The following is a 23,793-nucleotide window of genomic DNA, read 5'->3' on the forward strand; positions in this document are numbered from 1 at the left end:
TCGTTCTCTGGCCCCCTACTATGACAACATCCAAGTGCTCTGAAAACCCCTTAAATTTAATGGCTAGTGTAGCTTCACCCTTGACTGTGACTCTGGCATTCTGAAAATCAGTTAGTACAATATCAGAAGGCCTCAGTTTGGCCCATCTCTTACTGCGACTACAAATGAAATTAAATGTTTCAAGGGAAATAATAGAAACAGCCTATGTCCAGCTCCATCTTGCAGGGGACCCTTTGCAGCTCCACCTGAAGTCTATACTTAGGCTTAATCGGGCGGTGAGCCCCTGTACAACAAATGCTTCTGTGGCTGGAGCAGAAACCCATGCTGTGCTGTCCCGGGGCCCCGGTACCTCTCCTGGTTGAATCTTCCTACTAGCGACTCGACGGCTGGTCCCTTTGGTGACCTCTGCAGACGGACGCGATGTGGCCTGTCTTCCCGCAGGCCTGACACATGGCTGTCCAGAACCTACAGTCCAAGCATTGGTGGCGGCCGCCACAACCTGGACATCTAAGGAAGGGATCTGCCTTGTAAGTGGCCTCCTGTTGCTTGTTGCTGCAACGCTGTTGGTCGAGTTGTCTGCGTAACTTGTTGACTCCTGTGGCCTCTTTGGGGTCTTCTGTGTGTTCGGCATCCTCGTGGTGGACGTCTTCTTTGCGTTGTGTAGTTTTAGTGAACTGAATGGCTCGTATGGCCCCACCAGCAGCTTCATCTGCCATGACTTCCTTCTGTGCATCCGAAAATGATGGAATCTCTTCGGCAAAAAGCTTCTGCTGTAGCTCTCGGTTGTGGAGACCGCAGACAAGCCAGTCTTGTAGCCTCTCCTCGATGTCGGAGAACTGACACAGGCATGCGGCCTGCCTCAAGGCCGTGATGTACTCGGATGCGGTTTCACCCGGTTGCTGTATTCTTTGCTTGAAAGCATAGCGCCAAGCGATCACCAACAGCTTGGGCTGGAAATGTTCTCCAAGCTTCTTCTTCAAGTCCACGAAGGATTTGGACTCCAACGGCATTGGCGTGAACAGGTTCTCTGCTAAGTCGAACGTTGCTGGGCCATACACACAGAGCAGCATGGTGGCCTTCAGTCCATCCTTGGCGACCTGGTTCGCTCGAAGGTAGTTCTCAACCCTGGACAGGTACGAGGGCCACTCTTCTGGCTGCTTAATGTTGAATTCTCTCAGCTTTCCGACCTTGGCCATTTCTGTTGGTCTTCGTGGCTGGTGCTTGGCGTCTTCGAATCCTGCTCCTCTGTTGCCCAGGGACTGGTCCTCTGGGCACTTGGTCACTAGTGTGGCTGTGCTAGCCAACTGTAGGGGGGGGAATTGCTTTTCCTGCCAGGCGTGTGCTGTCTCTCCCCTAGTGACTTTCAGCTCTGTCGGAGAAGTAGGATCCCACCTTTGTCACCAGTGTTATGTACTGGGTTTGTTGCTTAAAGATGAAGACGAGGCGAGTGAGTTCAGCAAAGATCATTGTTTATTGCTTGCATGATCTGAACTGAGAAACAGGGCTGCGAATGCAGCAATTTATACCCTGGCCTCTAGGTGGCGGCCAATAGGTTTAAAGTGACCTATTGCCACCCTAGAGGCAACCAATAGCGGCGCTGGAGACAGGTTGTCTGAGGAGCTGGGAGCCGTTAGCCAGCTTTGTTGCTCAAGCAATCTTCCCACATGGTGTTCCCTTAACAAAACAAGCCCAATACATTACAGTCAGGTCTACAGATTCTCAATTCAGGGGTCACATCTGGGAATGGAAGACTTTACTGCCAATGTGATTTAAAAATGAAAAGCATCCAGAGTGATTTGCAGCTTAACCCTCCTTTTTCACACATATTAAAAAGTATACTTCTTCCCCATGTCTGAGAATTCACCTGTTGGTCATTCAAGCTGTTGGCCTGAAGGAGAAAGACAGAACAGGTAACAGAATAAAGTACATGAAAGAACTAGTACTGAAAAAAGGGGCCACTAAAAAAAGAGGATGGGACATTGAGCCTTGGGATAAAATAATGTTCACATCTTGATTTTCTGGTTTCTTGCCACAAGATTAAATTGTTTTCCAAAAGTCCTCAAAAAAATTAATATTCAAGCTATGTGCAAATATCCAGTGAATCCAGTGAGACACAGTTTAGCCTGAATTGTATTCAGTCTGCCATGGTTATTTAGAAAGCTTCATAGCCGGGCCTCCAGAACTATCCTTTCATGCACAGTAACATATGTGGTGTATGTGGGAAATGCTGATGTGATAGATCAATAGTATACAAATGGGTATAGATCTGAAAGAAAATCTGCATTTCCCATTCTCTTGGTTCAAAATAATGTTTTATTCAGGATTGGCCTTACCATGAGGCAAAGCCAATTTGACTAGAGGTGGTCTATGTGTATGTGGAGGGGGAATAGAAGGGGAGAGACTCCACGAGGACCCAGTGTGTAGAAATTGGTTCTGGTTCTGGTGTGTATGTATTTTGATTGCTCTAGATCAGACGTGTCAAACACAAGGCCCGGGGGCCAGATCTGGCCCGTGAAGTGGTTTCATGCGGCCCGCGAAGCCATCCTGGAAACAGTGAGGGAACGGCCCCCAATGCCTTGGCCCTGGCCCAGAGACCCTCCTTCTGCCAGAGACCCTCAGATCTGTCCCACTCCTGCCCAGGCCCCCATAGTCACCCTTGATGCGAACGATGTAGAGCTGGCCACGCCCACCCAGCAGGCCATACACACTCTAGCCACGCCCACCAAGTAGGCCACGCCCACCCTGGCCATACCCACCCGGCCCCCTGAGGGCAACCGCAATGCTGATGCGGCCCTCAATGAAATTGAGTTTGACACCCCTGCTCTAGATGCACAGAAATTGTGGAGTGCCATGTTGGAGGGAAGAGACCCCAAAAGATGTAACAGGAAGACAGGAGAGTAGGTGAATGAGCGTAAGAGAACAATGTTTAACCATTATACTGTTTTTACATAATTGTGTTTTGTATTTTGGGATATTGTTTAGTAGGTTTTTCTTACACAGTCAAGAATAGTGCAGGTGTAATCACTGTATTCTATTACTTTTACATGCAACATGTACACAGCATTTACTTAATCAATCAAGATGTTTCATATAAATGAATATGGTGGATTAGGGTCCTTTTTCAAGCAAACTTAAGTTTCCACAAAATGTCTCCTGAATTCTGGATCTTTAATTATTATTATATTCAATTCCATTATCTTGTGACAACTTATGCTGCCTAATTTGTCATTACTGTAGAGACAGCATTTCAAAGTAGACTAAGAAAGAAGCAAAGTTTTTGAAGGCAAGCCTAGACATTACGTGCAGGGGATTGAAACATTACCGGTACTCTATTTGTGGTGTCAAATAACGTTTGAAAATATTTCTTTGGGAACTCTTTGACAAGATCCAGAAAATAAATTATGCTGAAGCCGCAGACAGCAGAACTAATTGGAGTCTGCTTAGTATTTGTCTCTTTCAGATCAAAATTCTTCTGAACAATTATATTTATGGGAAAGGAAGGAAGGAAGGAAGGAAGGAAGGAAGGAAGGAAGGAAGGAAGGAAGGAAGGGAGGGAGGGAGGGAGGGAGGGAGGGAGGGAGGAAGGAAGGAAGGAAGGAAGGAAGGAAGGAAGGAAGGAAGGAAGGAAGGAAGGAAGGAAGGAAGGAAGGAAGGAAGGAAGGATCAATGAATATTTGCCAATCATTTCTAACAAAGAAGGTCATGGGAGAAAATTGGCATCTGTGTCACTGATCCTAAATGTACCATTTATAAAACCATGTTCAGACAGTTAAATTTATAAGCAGAATAATAAAACTGAACTGGAAAACGTAAAACATAAAAACACTTCACATTTTATTATATTTCCAAGTGGTCTTTCATGAACATTACAGAATATAGAATACAGAATAACAGAGTTGGAAGGGATATTGGAGGTCTTGTAATCCAACCCTCTGCCCAAGCTGGAGACCCTATACCCAGTGGTGGGATTCAGCTGGTTCACACCACTTCGACAGAACCGGTAGCTAATTTTTTGTTGCCCAGGCCCAGAACAGACTTCCAAAAGCGGCATCCACACAGAGAACTGATTGTTTACATCTTTGAATCCCACCACTGCCTACACCGTTCCAGATAAATGGCTATCCAATCTCTTCTTAAAACCCTCCAGTGTTGGAGCACCTACAGCTTCTGAAGGCAAGCTGTTCCACTGATTAATTTTCACTGTCAGGAAATTTCTCTTTAGTTCTAAATTGGCTCTCTATTTGATAAGTTTCCATCTGTTACATCTTGTCTTGCCCTCAAATGCTTTGGAGAATAGATTGTCCCTCTCTTCTTTGTGAGGGACTTTTAAATATTGGAAGACTGCTATCATGTTACCTCTGTCCTTTCTCTTTGGTAGATTAGACATACCTGGTTCCTGCAACATTCATTATATGCTTTAGCTTCCAGACCCCTAGTCATCATTGTTGCTCTTCTCTGCAATCCATGAACTAAAAAATTCACAGCTGGACATACCATACACCCTTGTGCCTGAATACAAAATCTGTATTAGCATGGTGACAAATGTTAGATCATTTTCATGTGCCCCCTCCCCCTTTATGACACTGGACAGCATAACTAGAACATGAGTTTACAATTGTATATGTATCATGAAATACTATTTGGCTTTTCTAACTGGGGTATGCATTTGTTTATATTTAAGGAAAGAAAAAAAAGTTATATAGATGGGGAAGATCAAAGAGAAGTTCATTGAGTTCCCAAGTACACTTCCCAAATGCAGATATGATTGGAAATACAGTTATGTGCTGAAATTAAATTTTTCAGTTCAGAAGTTGAAAAGGTCTAATAGTAAAAAGCACATTATTTTAGGGGAAATCACTTGCAAAAATGTACATACGGTATAAAAGCAACATATTCAATAAAGCAATTGTAAAGGACTTTAACTAAAAAAAAAACTTGGGAGAAGGAAGGCACTTCATTTACAACCAGAGGCTAGAGATTGTGTCCCTGCAATGTCCCAAATTCTTTTTGACCTGAGCAATGCTCTGTTGTTGTGGTGATCTGGCACTGACATGGCACTCTCACGGCCAGAGGAAGGCAGAAAAACAATGAAGGTCCTAAGCTATTGATTTTGGCTGGCCAGGTGTTGATTTAAATGTTTTTGAATGAATGAATGAATGAATGAATGAATGAATGAATGAATGAATGAATGAATGAATAAATGAATGAATCTGTATGAGAAACTTAACCCAGCACTTGAGAATTCGGTCTAAATACTCAAGTCCAACCCCTTACCTCTAAGCAACCCCCCTCTCCCTCAATGTTGGTAGAGGCAGAATTGTTTTGCAAGAATGGAGAAAGGACTTTGCTAGTCACTAACCATTTTATTACCAGCTTGCGTGGCATAACACAAACATCTCAGAGTCCTGTAGGATTGGAAAAGCATATAATTTCAGAAAAATATGTGAAATAAGTAATTTTTCAACATAGTTGGCCATAGTCATGTATGGGTATTTAGAGATGGCTTGGGATTCTTTTTAGTGGGATGTCCATCTTCAGACTGGTCCACAGAGATTCACCCACATGCATGCATATATGAATCTGTTCTTCATAAAATGTACTTTTCATATTCATTTGATCTGTTCATAATAAAATGTCTTCGTCTGGTAAGAGTTTTGCATGTGACCTAGTATAAACAGAACTAATTTGAAACAGGAGATGTCCCAATCTAATTTTCTTGGAACATCACTTTATGCTGAAAAAAAACACAGCCAGTAATAATTATTATTATTATCACAGTTTCCTAATCAACAAAGGGAGATGTTTGATATGGTATTATTGCACACAATTTAATTTTGATTTTTGATTTTTATTTTGAATGTTCATTCCAGATAAGGAACATTTGTACATTAGAATCACAAAGAAAATCAAGAGCACTGAACAATCCAAAAGTTACAAACCAACCAGTGATATAGAAGCTAATACTCTGAACAAATCTATTCCTCTAGTTTCTCAGAAAATTAGATCTCTGAAAAATATTTCTATTTTCACCTCATTCTTATTCATTTAGAAAGTTTTTATGGCAGGTCTGAAGTTATGCTGTTGTTACAAACAGGCAGAGGAGGCAATGATATGTTATTCTTTTCTTTTTCTATTATACTTCCTTCCATTTCTTTGCAGTGTCTCTGGTTGCCTATATAGGTAATCCTCAACTCATGACCACAACTGAGCCCAAAATTTATGTTGCTAAGTGAGAAATTTGTTAAGTAGTATTTGCCCCATTTTGTGATTTTTCTTACCATATTTGTTAAGTGAATCACTGCAGTTATTTAGTAACACATTTGTTAAGTGAAACTGGCTTCCCCATTGACTTTGCTTGTCAGAAGGTTGCAAAAGATGATCACATGACCCGGGGACACTGCAGCCATCATAAATGTGACCAGTTGTCAAGTATCCAAATGTAAATCAGGTGACCATGGGGATGCTACAACGGTCATAAGTGTGAAAAATGGTCATTTTTTCAGAGCTGTTGTAACTTTGAATGGTCACTAAATGAACTGTTGTAAGTCGAGAACTACCCTTACTCCTCATCTGAAAAAGGGCCACGTGAGGAGTTATTTCATAATGTCTTCCCTTGAAATTTAATCATAACATAAGAAACCAGAGAGACTGAAGACCTTTGAGAGATGATTGTACAATGAAAGACTGGACACTCAACCCTCCCCACTACATCCAATCATGATAGCATTTCAGTATTTTTTTTCTTTGAAAAATAGTGCGAAATCAATACATATCTTTCCAAGAGGTTGAATGAGATAATTTGAGAAAAGAACTGAAGAAATATTTGGTGCAGTAAGCCACCAGAGAAGTTTGTAAAATTAGCACTGATAATATTTTTTTATCTATCTGTATGCTTATAACTCATAGAATTTAGTATTCATCCATTTCTAACCCTCCTGTTGATAGAAGAAGCTTGAGATTGTGATGTGGGGCATCTAAACCAGGGTGGAACAGTTCAGACAATGGGAATGTAACTTAACCACCCAACCTTCCTGAGAGATAAAGAGGACATTTGGTGATATGGTGACAACTTTAGCAAAGACAAGAAGAACATTTTTGGAACAGATAGCTTTTGTTGGGAATGAGAATAGGAGATTCCTGGGAAGCAAATCCCTGCTGAACTTTGGCCATTTTGCATCATATATTCATAAATTTTTTGGGTGACACAAAACTGAGGAGTAGGGATTGCTAACACCCCAGAAGGCAGACTCAAGACTTTAAAAGATCTTGATAGACTTGGACATTGGGTCATATCCAACTAAACCTTGTTCAGGAGTGAAAAATGGAGGATTAGGCACTTAGGCAGGAAAAACTAGATGCACAGAGGCAAGGTAAGCTATACTTGGCTTAGCAATAGCACTTCTGAGAGGGTTATGGATATCTTGGTAGACCACAGATTAAGCATGAGCAAGCAATGTATTGCAGCAGCTAAAGGGAATAATGCATAGGCTACATTAATATAGTCATGGTGTCAGGGTCACAGAGAATGATAATACCAATAGTACCAGATAAGGAGCTTGAAGACTAAATCCTATGAATAACAGTTAAAGGAACTGGGTAAATTCAGCCTAAAGGAGAGAAAGATATGGAGACTACTTGATAGAAATCTTCTAATACTTTAAGGGTTGTGATAGGGAAGAAGGTATAGATTTATTTTCCATAGCATCTGAGGTTAAGAAAAGAATCAGTGGATGAGAACTTCACACAGGGAGATCCAAACTTGCAATAATAGCACTTAGCAATAGCATTTAGACTTTTTTTTATTTTAATTCCATTTATATCCCGCCCTTCTCCGAAGACTCAGGGCGGCTTACAAACTTAGCAGTAGCCTTCATTCTATGTATATGCCTGCTTATTAGGGCTTTCCCCCCCCAAGCGGCATTATTACAAAGTCAGCTTAATTGCCCCCAACAATCTGGGTCCTCATTTTACCTACCTCGGAAGGATGGAAGGCTGAGTCAACCTTGAGCCTGGTGGAATGCGAACCTGCACTAATTGCAGGCAGCTGGTGTTACTTAAGGAGGCATTACCCCACTGCTCCACCAAGGCTCTTATATGCCACTTCATAGTGCTTTACAGCCCTCTCTAAGCAGTTTACAGAATCAGCATATTGCCCCCAGCAATCTGGGTCCTCATTTTACCGACCTCAGAAGGAGGGAAGGCTGAGTCAACCTTGAGCCAATGAGACTCAAACCGCTGAACTGCTGGCAGTTGGCAGTCAGCGGAAGTAGCCTGCTGTACTGTGTTCTGACCACTGCACCACCAGGGCTCTTCATAATAAGAAGGAATGTCATGGAGCTGAGAACTATTAAGCAGTAGAAGAACCTGCCTCCTGGAGTTGTGAGTGCACCATCACTGGGGGTTTTCAAACAAAGTTTAGAGATTTGCCTGGGATAGTATGAGGATACCTGTGAAGGGCTTAGACAACGGTTAAATCTAGCTGCTCAAGTTTTCAAAACAAATGCAGTGTTATTTATCATGAATGAAAGATGGAAGTTTTCAGGCTGATATAAATGACTCAGATAAGCCTCAACTACAGATAATTTTGAAGGGCTGGTCCAAATTCTCTGAGATCTTGAATAAGAAAATACAACTATAGCTTACTCATCCGTTAATATAAAGGTAGTCCTTGACTTATGACCATTCATTTAATGATGGTCAAATATTATGACAGCCTTGGAAAAAGGACTTATGACCCATCCTGAAAAGTATGACCATCAAATATGCACCCTGAAGTCATGTGGTTGCAATTCAGGCTCTTGGCAATCAGCTCACATTTATGACAGTTGCAGCATTTTACAATTATGTAATTGTGAGTTGCGACCTTCTCAGCCAGCTTCCAACAAACAAAGTCAATTGGATAAGCTGGATTCACTCAGCAATCATGTCATTTGCTTAATGAGTGTGGTTATTTTTTTTTCCATAAAATAGGTCAATGACATGATGATGCACTTAATGACTGCATCATTCTGTTTCCAGTTGTGGTCATAAATCAAGGACTAACTGTAAGAGCATATAATATGTTCGGCTATGAAAAATCGAAAACAGCATTTTGCTGTTGTCCAAATCTGTATAAAGGTAAGATCAGTTTTGTAAACTTGCTGATCCATTGATGGATTTGTTTTCTTTCTCTGTTTTTCATAAGGTCTACCCAAATAAAAACGTACTCTTGGGACAATGCCCAGGTTATTTTGGTCGGCAATAAATGTGACATGGAAGAGGAACGTGTAATCTCTGCTGACAGAGGCAAACATTTAGCAGAGCAACTGGGTAAGAAAAGTCCTGACAGCAGGGAATTCTACAACCATTGTGGAGAAGGTTTGCCCATCCTTCTCCTCCATACTTGTCTGGATAGAACTTCTGGAAACGGTTTATACATTTATAATGTAATGTGCCTAGTTCTCTTGATAGCCAAAGAAAATAAACTAAAAAAAATATGGCTGTCAAAATAGATCAAACAGAATCTTCCAATATATATCAAACTAGTTATATGAGATTGAAATGATTCTGACCTTCTATGCCATCCTGTGCTATTTTTTAAAAAGTAATACAGTGTGTAATAAAGATGCCAGATAAAGAGATATGGAATGTCTGGGGGAAAATACCACATAGTTGGCTGCAGGAGTATTTGGAGTATTTTCTCCTCCCATAAATAGTTGTCTAGTACTTAACCTTCATCAGAAGAACTGAATCCCATTCAACAAGTATACTAGAGGAAGCTTCTCAGTGTAGATTTGTATTCTTCATCTAATGGAGGATTGATAGCAGAAGTGGTGGAACTTGTGTTCTTGTCCCCATTTTTCCCAGTGGATTCTAATTACTGAGGAGGTCATAATGCCCAAATGCTACCTCTTGCCCCTATTCTGGCCAATTTCTATTTAACAAAAGAGCTTTGACATCTATCTATATTTCCTTGCAAGAAAGGGAGGTTTTGAAAATGGTGTTGATCTGCCCACTCCTCAAGACGTTTATCCTAGGTTCATTGAATATGAATAACTCCCATTCTATCTCCACCTCCCCTTCTTGGAAGGGTAAGAGAGAAACTGATGTGGCTGCAGTTACTGCAAGCTTTGGTGACTACAGTTGATTTTAACTACCGAGAATCTAGTTGGAGTGAAGAGGTGCACATATATAATATAGTACATACAAGGAGACTTTGTTTAGCGACTGTTTGCAGTTACATTGGTGATAAAAAAGTAACTTTATGACCAGTCCTTGATTTTATAAACTTTGCAGACCTGTAAAGCAAAAGACATCTGAAGTAAGATCACAAGCATTAGAGTCCTCTCGGTGAGAGGGGTGACATAGAATTTTGATAACAAACAAACAAATAAATAAACAAATAAATAAATAAATGAGCACATCTGCAGTTTCACAAGCTATGTAAAAATGAAGGTAACCAACTTTAGAGAACTCAAAAACATGCATACTTAACCTTTGCAATCCTTGATTTCATCTAATGAAAATATTTATTCCCTATTGGAGAGTCAGTTTGGTGTAATGGATAAGGCAATATGCTAGAACTCTGGGAGATTGGGAGTTCTAGTCCCACCTTAAAGCACAAAGCCAGTGGGGGGATCTTGGGCCAGTGTCTCTTTCTTAGCCCTAGGAAGCAGGCAATAGCAAATCTGTCTAAACGTTTGCCAAGAAAACTGCAAGGACTGGTCCACAGTGTCAACAGGAATTAACAGTGGTGTGAAGATATCCCCTCATCCCTAATGCGTTGGTGCATAACTTTAGATATAAAGGAAAATAATGCTCTGGAGTCTATCTGGATGTGAATGTAAAACCTGTCAGTGCTTCTGTACGCTAATCACATCCTTACTCAAGAGTATGCAAAGCCAACTGCACAATCCAGGGGGAAGACAAAGCTTCTATAAAGATTTTCTAGCAAGAGTTACATATGTCATTACAGTTCTGAAGTCCTTTTTCTCTGTTCACATCCAGAGCATTGTCCTACCCTCTAATATGGATTTTGGATTTCATGATAATATAATCTAGATCAGGAGTCCCCCAACCCCAAAGTCTATGGGCTGGGACTGGGCAAAAACATGCCAGAAACCAGGCCAGTCAAACAAGCAAAGCCCCATTTACAGGATGCAAGAAAAACATGAAACTACATCCCCTCCAGTCTGTGGAAAAACCTCTCTCCATGGAGCTAGTCCTTGGTGCCCAAAAGGTTAGAGGCTGCTGATCTTGATGCATTATAAGTGAGGTGTCCTACTCAGAGCCAAGTTTCACAAGTTCAGCCATGGTTAGCTCTCTACTTTCCCACAAAGATCTGAACTAATAAGAAATTTATGGAGCTGGCTTCTTTCTCCTAGTCACGTGGGAAACCAATATGTTGTAAGTTGAGGACTAGCTAAAACAATATCATTGTTTTAGCTAGTCCTCAACTTACAATCACAATTGGGATTAGAATTTTTGGCCATACTATGTGTAAATGGCTAGAAGAGAGAACCAAAGAGTAGGACTTGATTATGTATTAGCGTTATATGAACCCAGATCACACACTGTTTGAAAAATTAACATATGTATGTAGAAGAAAAAAACAACAATAAAAAGCTTATATATATAAAAAAAGAAATTTTGGCGATACTACGTGACTACACCTGATTTTACAACTATTTTTATGACAGTTATTAAATTAATTATGACATTAAATAAATCCAGCTTCCCCAATGGGCATTTTTTGCCAGAAAAACTGTCAATAAACGTCACAAATTGTAATTATGTGATAGCAGGATCCTCTAACCGATCATAAATTTGGTCTGGTTGCCAAATGCCCTAATTTTAATCATGTATTTGCAGGGGTGATGGGACAGTGTGCAATGGTTGTAAGTGCAAATACAGCTAGTAATTCATTTTTTTTCTGAGGCCATTGTAACTTTGGACCATTGTTTAATAAATACTGTAAGTGGAGGACTAGCTGTATATTACATTTACCTTTCTCATTTCCTTAGTTCTTTCACTTCCATTACTGTTTTCAGATTCAATCTATAAACCTTACTCAAAAGAGAGGGGATTAATGTTTGATGATATCAGTGTTTTTGGTCTGTTTCACTAGGTTTTGAGTTCTTTGAGACGAGTGCCAAGGACAACATCAATGTCAAGCAGACTTTTGAACAGCTTGTGGATATCATCTGCGACAAAATGTCTGAAAGTCTGGAGACAGATCCTGCAATTGCTGCTGGTAAACAGAACACAAGACTAAAGGACACCCCTCCACCACAACAACCCAACTGTGGCTGTTAATAACATCATTGTCAACCAAGGCAACTCCAGTGTGTTCTTTGGCCAATAGAGTATTTACATAGGTCTATATGCCTTTATTTATAATGTCTTACTGGTTCATTTCAGAGGAACATACCTCTTCTTTAATGTCCACTCCTGGTAAAAGATGTATTCAGAGTTACAAATGTGTAAAGAAAGGACACTCTAATTTCTCTGCATTTGGCCTCAACACTTAGATGGCTGCTTGTCTTCTCTGCTATTTTTTCCTTTTCTTCCTTCTAAATCTATCGCTGCCTCAGATGGTGCTTTGATGACCTCAGTCACAAATTCTGTCTGGTTTTTATTCTTCCATCATCCATTTTTAGTTATTGCTATTTATTCCAGGGCAATGACCAAGTAGTTCAGAAATATGACTTCTATTATTCAGCATTCTGGATCAACGTAAAAACTGCTGAAGTGTCACAATGCAATTCTGCAATTGCAACCATAAGTAGTCCCCAACTTATAATGACCAGCAAATTGTGACCAGCAAATGCTAAGTGATGCAGTCGTTAAGGGAGTTGTGTCTGATTTTATTAACCTTTTCCCCACAGTCATGAAGTGTGTCATGTGGTCATTAAGTGACTCTGGCTTTTCCCATTGTTTTTGCTTATTGGAAGCCCTCTGGGAAAGCCACAAATGGTGATTAGGTGATCGTGGGAAACTACAACCATCATAAACACATGCCGGTTGCCAAGTGCCTGAATTTTGATCACCTGACTGCAAGGACACTGAGACAGTTGTATGTGCAAAGACCTGTTCTGAATGGTCATTAAACAAATCATTGTAAGTTGAGGATTACCTGTATATTATTTAGATAACTTGCCAGAAGATGAGTGGCACCATGTGGCAGGGATCTGGCACTTTTAGACAAATCATATGGTGTCCCTAAATATTTACAGGCAAGCCAGGCTCTCATTTTCATTATAAGTGAGGTGTCCTACTCAGAGCCAAGTTTCACAAGTTCAGCCATAGGCTTTGCAAAAACCTGCTGCCTGCCTACTTCTGACTGGATTTTTTTGATCATCAGCACTGTTTGGCAAGGTCCCATTCATCATTAGACCAGAACTTGTCCATACAGTCGTTCTAAAGCCTTAGATACAACACCCAGGGTCCCTCCCAAAGTTTCCATCATATTGACTCTTAATGTGACTTAATTAGAAAATTATTAAATATTGTACATCTAGGACAATTGCATTGCTTGCATATGATTTTCATATATTATTTTCTTTCATTATCATTTTCTACATTTTCATTTTCATTCATTTAAAATGATGTTAGATTTTAATTTTTGTTCTAGTTGCCATTTCTTTGCTTTGCTCCACCAATTCACTGCAGTTCACCATGGATACCCAGGTAAAGTGGACTCATAACCAGACACTATTGCACAGTCCTTATTTAGATCAAATTTATGCAACTTTAACTCAGTTTCATTAAGAAAAACCAATATATATTCTGTACTGATCACATGGAGAGGATTTTTTAAGAAAGATAGACAGATTGAAGGAGGTCTGTATGAAGCAGAATAAATCCTGTTTAAATTGTTAATGACATTCAGAAAATTGATCCAATTTTATTCCAATACTCAATCTAATAAATTACATTTATTCAAGTTAAATTTTGGAAACCATTTGGAGAAAGTTTCCAAATCATGTGAAAAGATTTAGAGAATTCCAATCTGAATCAAGTAGAACTGATTATCCTGTTTCATTTGGAAAACAAGTTTAATTTAGATGTCCATACATGAATAATAAAATGCAACATGTTATTTTCCCCCATAGTACCTCTTCTCATTAGAGAAAAGGAGAAAGCAAGATTCTAACTGCAGATATTTGGATTCTTACAGCATCTAAGGAGACTGCAAAAAAGCTTGTGAGATTTCAGTATTCCTGCATATTATCTCAGGGGATTTGATTTGGAGCATTTTTTTAAAAAAAACCCCAATTAAAAATAGGGATTTATGCTATCATATGAAATGCACAATGGTGCCTGACATCTAGAAAGCAGGTGCTGCCCCCTACTTGCACTATATAAAATATTTTAAGATTTCCAATACAGTTTGTACGTTTGTTTCCATATCAGACATAAACATATCAAATTGATGCAGTCAATCTTTGAAGGGCTTAGCAAGTTCATTCAAAACAACTCTTTACAAGTACATATAATACCTGAGTGATGAGACGCTGCAGGTAATAATACAAATAGCATCAACACATAAGGAACATAATAAGAGGAAAGTGATTTAGATGTGTTTTCATATCAGTTTTATATTCATGGAATCTATGATCTTTAAATGCATTTTTATATTGTCCCTATGGAATATACTTGGTCATGAAAGAGTAAATCATTAAATCTTTTAGTTTTCTAAAAGTGCAGCCAAAAGTTACCAGCATGATGATGCTGAAGATATCTGCAGGGATTCTGTTTTACAGTGGTAGTCATTTATTAATTGATTAGTCTTACAGCCATATCAAAAACTATCACAGTGGATGTGCATCTCATGTTTCATTGCCACAGAAGCTCTCCTACAAGCTTAGGTCAGCAGCTCCAACATTTCTTTTTTTCCTTTATGTTGGCCATTACATGGTTATAAAACATTGCGAGGACCATCACATAGAAACAAGAGTCAGCAAGGCAGTAGCTGTGACTATAATGTGTCCATGGAACTCTTATGTTTTTAAAGACCACCCTTATAATTTTTATGTGATACATCTATTCTAAAGAAATATGTGTTGGGAAGAGCTCTCATCATATAATTATAGTGGAGACTCTTCTATTGAATAACTGTATTGCTGATTCTTAAAACTAGATTCTCATGGGAAAGTCATTTTTCTGTTCTTATAAAATTTTGTTTTCCCTTTCCATTCCACTTTCATTAATATCATCGGGAGCTATATAAAAAGGTCTTAACTGAATAATTAGTTTTTAGCAATAATTTGACCCTGAATTGTGATTATTTTCTTCTAACTTTTAAGATTATCTGAATTTGGATGGTTTCTGATTACTATTATTATTTAACAACACTAGTAGCAACAAAATATTCAACAATCACAAAAAATAGACTATATCAAATGATTATGAAATATCTGGATGAATTTACCAGGACAATGTGCCAAATATTTTATTTATAGTCCCCTGTGCCAAGATATTTACTTCACACTATTTTAATTAGTTGTCTTTCTGGAAGTAGGAAGCAATTTTATCTCATCCTGCATGTTCTATCTTTACCACTGCATTGGGTCAAAAGCCTTCAAATTAGTTTGGCTCCCAAATAAATTTTAGATGTTTATCATTCTTCAATACATCATATTTTAAATATTGATTAAATTCCAGGTTGGTCAATCAAGAGTAATAGATGGAAGTTGAAAACATAGTTAATTGCAAGAAAACACCTTCCATATATCTGATTGTTGTTGCTACAGAAGGAGAATAAAATTTAACCCAGTCTATCCCATGTATAGAGAAATTTCTAGAATTTCTGGCCAACATAACCATGGATGCATATTATTAGGAGAAGCATATCTATTTTGGCCCTGCTTATTTATATATGTGTGACATATTGTGTGACATATATAAACATAAAAGTACCCTTATTACTAGCCTCTCTCGTTTTCTTTCCCACTTCAAATTGGTGCCCAGATAATTAAAATGTATGTATCTGAACTAAGCTCCTTAAATGCTAAGAGATTGTTACAAAAACATGCAAATACACAATAAAGAGTATTTGGACATTTGGTGTCCATACTTTTTATGCAGTTCAGGGCAGGCAGCCCTTATACCCCGAATACTGTCTTCTTCTTGTCTTAACTTGACCAAATGTTTCAGAGCATTCTTTGATTTTGGCCTCTCTGGGCCCATTAATACATTACTTTAATAACTATGTTGTGGAGGAGGAGAATTTTACTCTAGAGTAAGTTCAAACATCTAATTCAAATAAAGACCTAAGAGAAGGGGAGGGGAAATTATTTTTTGTTCCCCACTGTGATCCTGATTTGACCACCAGTTTCCTGCAATTTATATTGCCAAGTGACAACTTTGGGCCATGGGCTCCATTCAGGGTCTACATTCAGACTAGAATGTAAAAATTAACTGTTTAAAAAATAAATAAATATAGGTTAGACTTGATGGAAGCAGTAAATATGTGTGTAGGTTGTGCCACTTCAGCCTGTAGGTGGAGGCTTTTATATGCACGATATTTACATTTTTTCCTAATATACATAATCTGGTATGCAACTTTCTGAGGTAAATTATATGCATTCTATGTACAAGTGACATTTATTCCAAAGAAGAGTATAATCCACAGGATATTTTCTTCTTTTCTGCAAATAAAGTGCAGGTTGTTGAGTCATGTAAAAGTTACAGACCAAACTAAAATTTCCTCTATCATTAGTTGAAACAATAGGAATGAGTTTACTGCTGTTGTTCCATGATTCCTACTGAATCAACTTTCTTTGGATATATCAGATTTTTTAAATGCACTAAAAATCATTTAAGAAGATTACAAGATTACAAAAATCAAATCAAAGTTTAGAAAACTGGATTGTAACTAATATTTTGCTTCTTTATTGTTATGGAATCGAGGTGGGGGTTGAGTGAGCAAAAAAATGGGAAGAACAATGTTTAATCAAGAAAGTTAATTAGGGAAATTACAGTAGATCGCATTCTTAAGTGTTTTGCTACCTGCATGAGCAAACTTTTCTTGATAAAATTTTGTAGGTGTTTTTACCACAGATTTGTGAGTCAAACACATTATATTGTCCAGGAACACATAACTCATACAGAATCTATCAAAGGTCTTACATGTCTTATCAATAAATTGATAATTTTGGGTTTAAACTCATGTTATGAAATCACAAATGCTCTTTGTCCTTTTGTGTGCCATTAATTCAAGATAGCACATAAACAAAAAAACCTTATATATAAACTGCTTGATGTCCAAAATGCAGAATAGCTTGGTTTGTCCTTTCTATCAAAATGTTTCCTTTCTCTTAGCTGCAATGTATGCGACTGTTAATGGAACCATTTATACTTTCATACTTATACAGAGGGCTTTTCCAAATGATTAATAATGCAATGGAACATATTTTCTATAGGATTAATTATCTATGCTGGTAAAGTGCTTCTAGCCAGGATTGTATATTTCCCTGACATTCAAGAAACTACTGTTCCTGGAAAACTGAGATTCTTTTTCCCAAGCTATAGTGCTACCTGAATTACAAAGATATATGTACCATATATTCCTATATGATCATCTTAATGACATCACTAAAGAAGAGTGGCACAGGTAATTTACTGCTCTGGGTGGTATGTTTGATTGGTCCATTGCTAAGGTAAGAAAGGGTGAACTTCCGGAAGAGCTAGAACTGATTAAACTCTTCTCCCCAATTCACTGCAAATATTTAGACCTTGCTTTGAAAGATCTTCATGGACTTTCCCTTGCCATTTTGAAATCATGTTCACTTCATGTAGCTAATCCCTAATTGGGAAGGTCATGCTTTCATCTTTCTTTAATATTCTCCTCCATTTTAAGTGAAATGGTTTTGCATTATTATGAACTGATTTAGCCTTCAATATATTGCATGGTGCGGCCTCCTTTGACCCGACATCTTTCAAAGGTGTTCGACTACAGCTACCATTCACCAGCAAGCAAGCATGCTGGCTGGTGAGTTATGGATATTGTAGCCCAATGCAACTAAAGGGCACCTGGTCAGGGACAACTGACATGGAACACTACCTGAATAGCTAGATCTACAGTATGTGGCCTTTCCAGAGTTTGAGTCTGAAAGATTAGATTTTTCTTTCTGGTCAGCTCAGCTCTGATACATCCAGCTGTACTGCCTGCACCTTACTTATTTTAAGAATGAAGTGCTGTGGTGCACTATGTTCACTGGAGTTTGCTCCTAACTTGCAACCATCTTGGAATGTCATATTTTCTAGGAAATGTAACGGTGGTGCAAGATTCATGCCTGTTGATGCTATCTTTGTCAATCACAGTTATTAGAGCTAGTTTTCGATAACACGATGTAGAATGATGTTTTGTTTTTCCTGTTAAGTACCAATATATTCATTTGAATATTGATCAAATGATGTAATTGCTTCTGTGATGGCAAAATCAACATACATCCCCACCCAAGTTGTGCTAAAGAAATCCAGTAAAATCTGGACTGAACGCTGAATTATCCTACACAAACCATGTTGAACTGTCCTCAGCTTGAACTTTTGTCTGTTGACACAAGCCTGTGGCAACCATGAATGTTCATTTTGTCAAACCAGTGCCATTATGGAATGACAAGACCCCGAGGGTCTTTTTGTAGATTTTGCTTGTTATTGATATGGGCAGATTCTCATATATTTATATATATATTAGAAAGGCCAAAAACATTCACATCTCAGGTAGCTTTGGTTACTCATAAAGCATACATTCGTTCAGTTGATAGCTTACTAAAAAGTTTAGAACAGGAGTGGGCATTGGGCCATATATACCACTCCAGATGTTGAACTCCAACCTCCAATCAGACCTGTCTAGCTTAGATAATGATAAGACATATTGGAAGTCACAGGAATATGGCCAATTTTGGATCTGTAGCCAATAAAACAGTTTCCCCAATAAAGCAAATGGCTTTGTACTAACAGCTTTGGGAATCAGAAATACTATGCTGAATTCCAGCATTATAATTCCCATAATTATAGCTGGCCAATGTTGATTTATTTCATGTAAATTGGTCAGTCATATTTCATACCCATCCCCCACCTCCCACAGGTGAATAGGGATTTTTTTTTTAATTTTACATTTGAAAGACTTGAATTCAAAATGCTCAGTTCAGGTTAAGAGAACTTTGTTTTTGTCACTGTTAAAGCTTACTTACTGTATGTAAATGCTCAAGTCTCACTTTACCAAATATATTTTATTTCTCATGGCAACTCATTCTCAGTTTAGTGGTGACAATCTCTGTATAGTTCCATTCCCCTTCTTTTCTTCTCCCCTCTCGTCTCTTCTGCTATGTGGAACTTGCCAAGAAATTCATCTCGTCACTAGCAAGTGCCTCTAGTAATTTCCCAACCTGTAGAATCTATATTTACAGTGGCAGCAGATGGCAGGCTCCTGAATACAAGAACCACTTGGCATTTTAAAGGAGAGACTGACCTTAACTTTTGACCACCTAATATCTCTTTCCTGAAACTGATACTAGGATTTGCTCACCACCTAACCAAGATGAATTGGCAGGAATGGGTAAACCTGACATGTACCTTGCAAACTAGTGTTAAATAGAACCTGTGCTGTAATTCCTGTTCAACATATCGTGAATAATGTCAGCTAATGTGTTGTGATTCAGTTGACTGTCAGAATGTATATACTCTTTAATAGTGTTTGTGGAACTGAAATGTCTTAAATGTTGCATGAAAATGTTACTTAAAAATAGATTTCTTTTCTATTTTTGAACACCTCAAATCTGAGGGATCATGGGCCAATCAGTGCAATATTTAACGACCTACTCAGAGTATATAAACTTGTGTGGAAGAGAGAGTTGTGTTGAATGTGTGAGATGCCTCCACTGTTGGTTGATGACTGTATGGCTTATTTCAACAATTTCTATTAGCTGTCAAGTGTCTGATAGTCATGTTTATATCATATAAATGCTATTAATAGTGTTGTGCAAAAATATTCTATTCCTAATTCTGTTAAATTATTTTTCTTATATGAGATAATTATATAAATATATATATATACACCCCCACACATATATAAAAATGTCCATGTTTCCTTCTTTGCAAGTGCATGTTAATTTTACTTCTAGAACTACCTTTAAAAAAGATTGTGCTAAAAATAAAAAGAGTGAAGAACATTTTTAGTTGAACCAGCTCAAATGTTTCAGTTTGTGCTTGCTAATGTGGTATGCTCATGGGTTTCAAATGAAACTTCAAGTACATTTCTTCAGAAAGATTATTAACATACAAACACACACACATATATAATCTAGTTTATGCCCATTGAAAAATGTTTTTACTACACCTTTCTTCAGACTATATATTTTCTTAAAATGTGAATTTCCAGAATTCTTAACAATATTTGCACTGACCAATGAATTTTTGAGGTTGACATGCACACTTCTGAAGAATGCCCACATTGAGTAAAACTAATCTAAAATACCATTATGTTAGGTCACATTCTATTGGAATAAAAATTGTCTTCAAATGAAGTTTATTAAGTAAGATGCCATTTGGCCTGACACTAGAAGAAAGACAAGATGGAACTTCTGGCTGGGGAATTCTGGGAGTTGTAATGCACATGTCTTAAAGATGCTAAGATTGAGAAACACTGCTCTAATTCTTAAAATGTATTCTAGAAACATGGGACTATTCAAAAATATTTTTAGAAAAAGCATTTATAAACTTGTGAATGTATGCATGTAAAAATATAGACAAAAACATATACATGGGTATGTTAGATATCCTCAGGAGAGCCAAGCTACCTTGAAATAGTGGTTTCACTACCCTTACAGCCACAAGATAGCCTTAATAGCACCTATTGTTCATGCTGGATTAGGTTCCTCTTTGCAGTCCTCCTGTGGTGATCTAGGTGTTCCTTCAACTATTTCATATCCCTCAGCTCCTTCCTAAAACAACAGAAGTTTGGGATCCATGGAAAAGAGGTTGAGTATGATCATGATCTAATCCAAAACCAGAGAATCTTGGATGATCAAAGTTACTACCTCCCTCTGCCCTGGGTTCTAAATTGATGCTACCCTTGAAGTAAACTTTTGCTTTAACATTTTAATTCAAAGTCCATTAAACCAAAGTTTATTGCAATACTGGATCTAATTTTCATGAGACATTAGCAGAACCAACAGTTATAAGGAACCATTTCATTAAAACAGCAGGGCTTTTTTCCATGTTTGTGTAATAGCCTGAAAAAAGTGGAGCTATCATAGAGGGTAGAGGACAGGCACCATGCTTATGATCACACAAAGTCTTCCAAAGTCTTCTCACTTTAGTTCAGAATCTGGTCATAGTTTATTTTCAAATGGTGTCTTTCAGCTCAGATGCCTATTGTTCAAAATCTCTTCAAGTGAGGCCTTTAAAAAAAATCTAGCAAGGTAAAATACAACAGTGCATTTAAAATGGAGAGTTTAACAGTTTCTGGGTGTTCCAATGCTCATCCTAAGAATGCTGTTATCCCTCCTGCCCTGTTCATTTGGCAACCTTAAAAAGTGACTCTATTTGGCTTCCTGTGGGTTTGCTGGAGTTCCTCCATAGGAGGAAGAATGCTGGGCCAGTCAGGCTGCCAGAAATGTGGTTAACTGGTGTACGCTCGCTTCGTGTGTCCCGTTCTGTTCTCTGAGAGGCCTCAAACAGTGGTAAGGACACAGTAATTGAAAGCATTATAAAGAGCTCCAAGTGAGCAATCATCATGCCATTAGATTTCTGGGTGGTCTATGGGCATTTTCAAATGGCCAAAGAAGCACAGCCAAGCTCTCCCCAAACTGTCAACACCATTGTTGCAACAGCCCAGGGTGATACTCATAAAGCCTCTGAAAGAACAGACAGATGACATCACAATCTACTTACCAGGCAGTTTTGGTCTGGCTGCTCAAAGCCCCAGAGCCTGGTGCAAGGGTCACATGGAACTCCCAAGATATTACAGATGGCAGAAACAGAGAGTTGAGATGCAAGTGCTAATCTGAGTTCCTATCAGCCCTTTCAGGAATCCAGACAAGAAACTATAGGGATTATACAAAAGGGTATTCTTATTAGCCTAATGGCTGCCATTTTGCTTCTGCACACTGTGCTTCTATTAGGGATGCCATTTTGTGAAGGCAGGAAGATCACATACACAGACCCAGAGACAGGGGAAAGAGTGGGAAAGTAATGAAAGATGATTGGTTAATATTCTGTGTGCCAACACCTTGTAATTGGTTGTTACCTGTATATAAATAGGAGTGCTTAACTGACCACTGTCTGGCACTTCTGAATGCAGCTGCCAGTGTTTCGGATAGTGTTCCACCCAGCAACTTCACTTGGCCAAATAAAGTTCCGTTTGACTTGGAAGCCTCCACTTGAGTCTCCTGATTTGCCCTCTTGGAGCTCAAGTTCTTCAGGTAGCTGCTGACCCTTACATATTTATTGGCGCCCAAACAGGGACTAGGAGGTCTGAGTTTTCCTTCGAGCTGACCTTCAGCATAGCAACCAGGAAAACTGGTGCAGACCGGAGACAAGGTCAAGAGCACTCCTGGCCATTTTAGGCCTGTGACCACAGCCCACCTAGCATCTGGAATACCTGTGATTGCTTGAACTCGAATGTTAATAGGAGGCTTCCCAATGGTCAAGTCCGCTGTAAGGATATCAGAAGAAGGACTGTGTAAGTATATAGAATTGTTCCAGAACTGAGGAATATTTGGGAATAGGAATTAAGGAATATTTGACAATAGGAATTGAGGAATATTTGGGAATAGGAATTGAGGAATATTTGGGAATAGGAATTGAGGAATATTTGGGACTAGGAACTGAGGAAGGTTTGGGGATTGTAGTGTGAATGTGAGTGCTTGTTGTGTAGGAAAATTTATGAAGTGATTGAGCCAAAATGCCTGCTTATTGAGGATCCCCTGTAAAGTAGTCCCTGTAAGTAGGCCCATATAAGAGAGGGTTTTTGACCAGACCCTGACCTGGTTGTCCTACATACGAGAGGGTTTTGGTCAACCCCGAACCGATAGTCTCCAGGGTAGGTAGAGACAGGTCTGAGAAATCTTTTGAGAAATCTCTAGGGACCCATGGGGAAAAGGAAAAGTAGTTTACACCAAGCAAATAAACTTGAGTTTAGGAAGGTTAAACCATGCACCCCTCTGGGCTGTGTTTTAGCCCATTGGAAAGTACTGAAACCGGTTGTGGCAGCAAAAGTAACCTTTAAGAAATAAAAACTTAAAAATTTGTGCAATTCTATTTGGCCAACCTATTTTCTTGGATCTCATCAATCACCATGACCTTCCATGGGAACGATGAATCCAGAAATTTTTCAAATTCTCCTGTGTTGGCAACGGAAGGAAAGATCAAAGAAGAACTTTATGTAGGCTTTTTCTATAATTTGGCCCTTCAGACAGACATCCAAAAGGCTCATGGCCTCTGGGCTGAAACTCCAAAAGTCTGTCCAGTTATAAATTTTAAACCCTGATCTCGGAAAATCAGAGTTGAGGACAAGGAAGAATTTCCACCACCTTACCATCGCCCTCTTCCTCCTTAGGCTTCTCTAAGTACCCCCATGGCGCCAGGTCCACTGGAACTGATGCCCACTCCTGTTCCTCTGCCCGCACAGGATGAGGAAGGGGCAGTCAGAGGTGTTGAAGAGCTAAAGGTCCCTTTGTTGAGTCCTCCTCATACCTGAGCAGGACAAACCTATGGACCAGATAAACAATCAGTCTTGGCACCACTTTGACAAGTTCCAATGGGAAACCAATTAGCTTATATCCACACCCCTTTTTCAACAAGTAG

The 23,793-nt window shown here is 38.9% G+C and overlaps 1 protein-coding gene across 1 annotated transcript in view; it reads left to right on the top strand.

The window, feature by feature from the left end:
- Positions 1 to 12,294, top strand: part of RAB3C (RAB3C, member RAS oncogene family) — a gene marked incomplete at both ends in the record, with an annotated part of 80,548 nt that extends 68,254 nt beyond the window's left edge. Inside the window, 2 exons of the mRNA XM_081318218.1 lie at positions 9,185 to 9,309; positions 12,107 to 12,294. Coding sequence (XP_081174344.1) covers positions 9,185 to 9,309; positions 12,107 to 12,294 — 313 coding nt within the window. The remainder of the gene's footprint in view (positions 1 to 9,184; positions 9,310 to 12,106) is intronic.
- Positions 12,295 to 23,793: the final 11,499 nt, after the last annotated feature.

This window comes from Vipera berus (genome assembly GCF_964194415.1).
Source record: "Vipera berus genome assembly, chromosome: 2".
NCBI classification, from domain to species: domain Eukaryota; kingdom Metazoa; phylum Chordata; class Lepidosauria; order Squamata; family Viperidae; genus Vipera; species Vipera berus.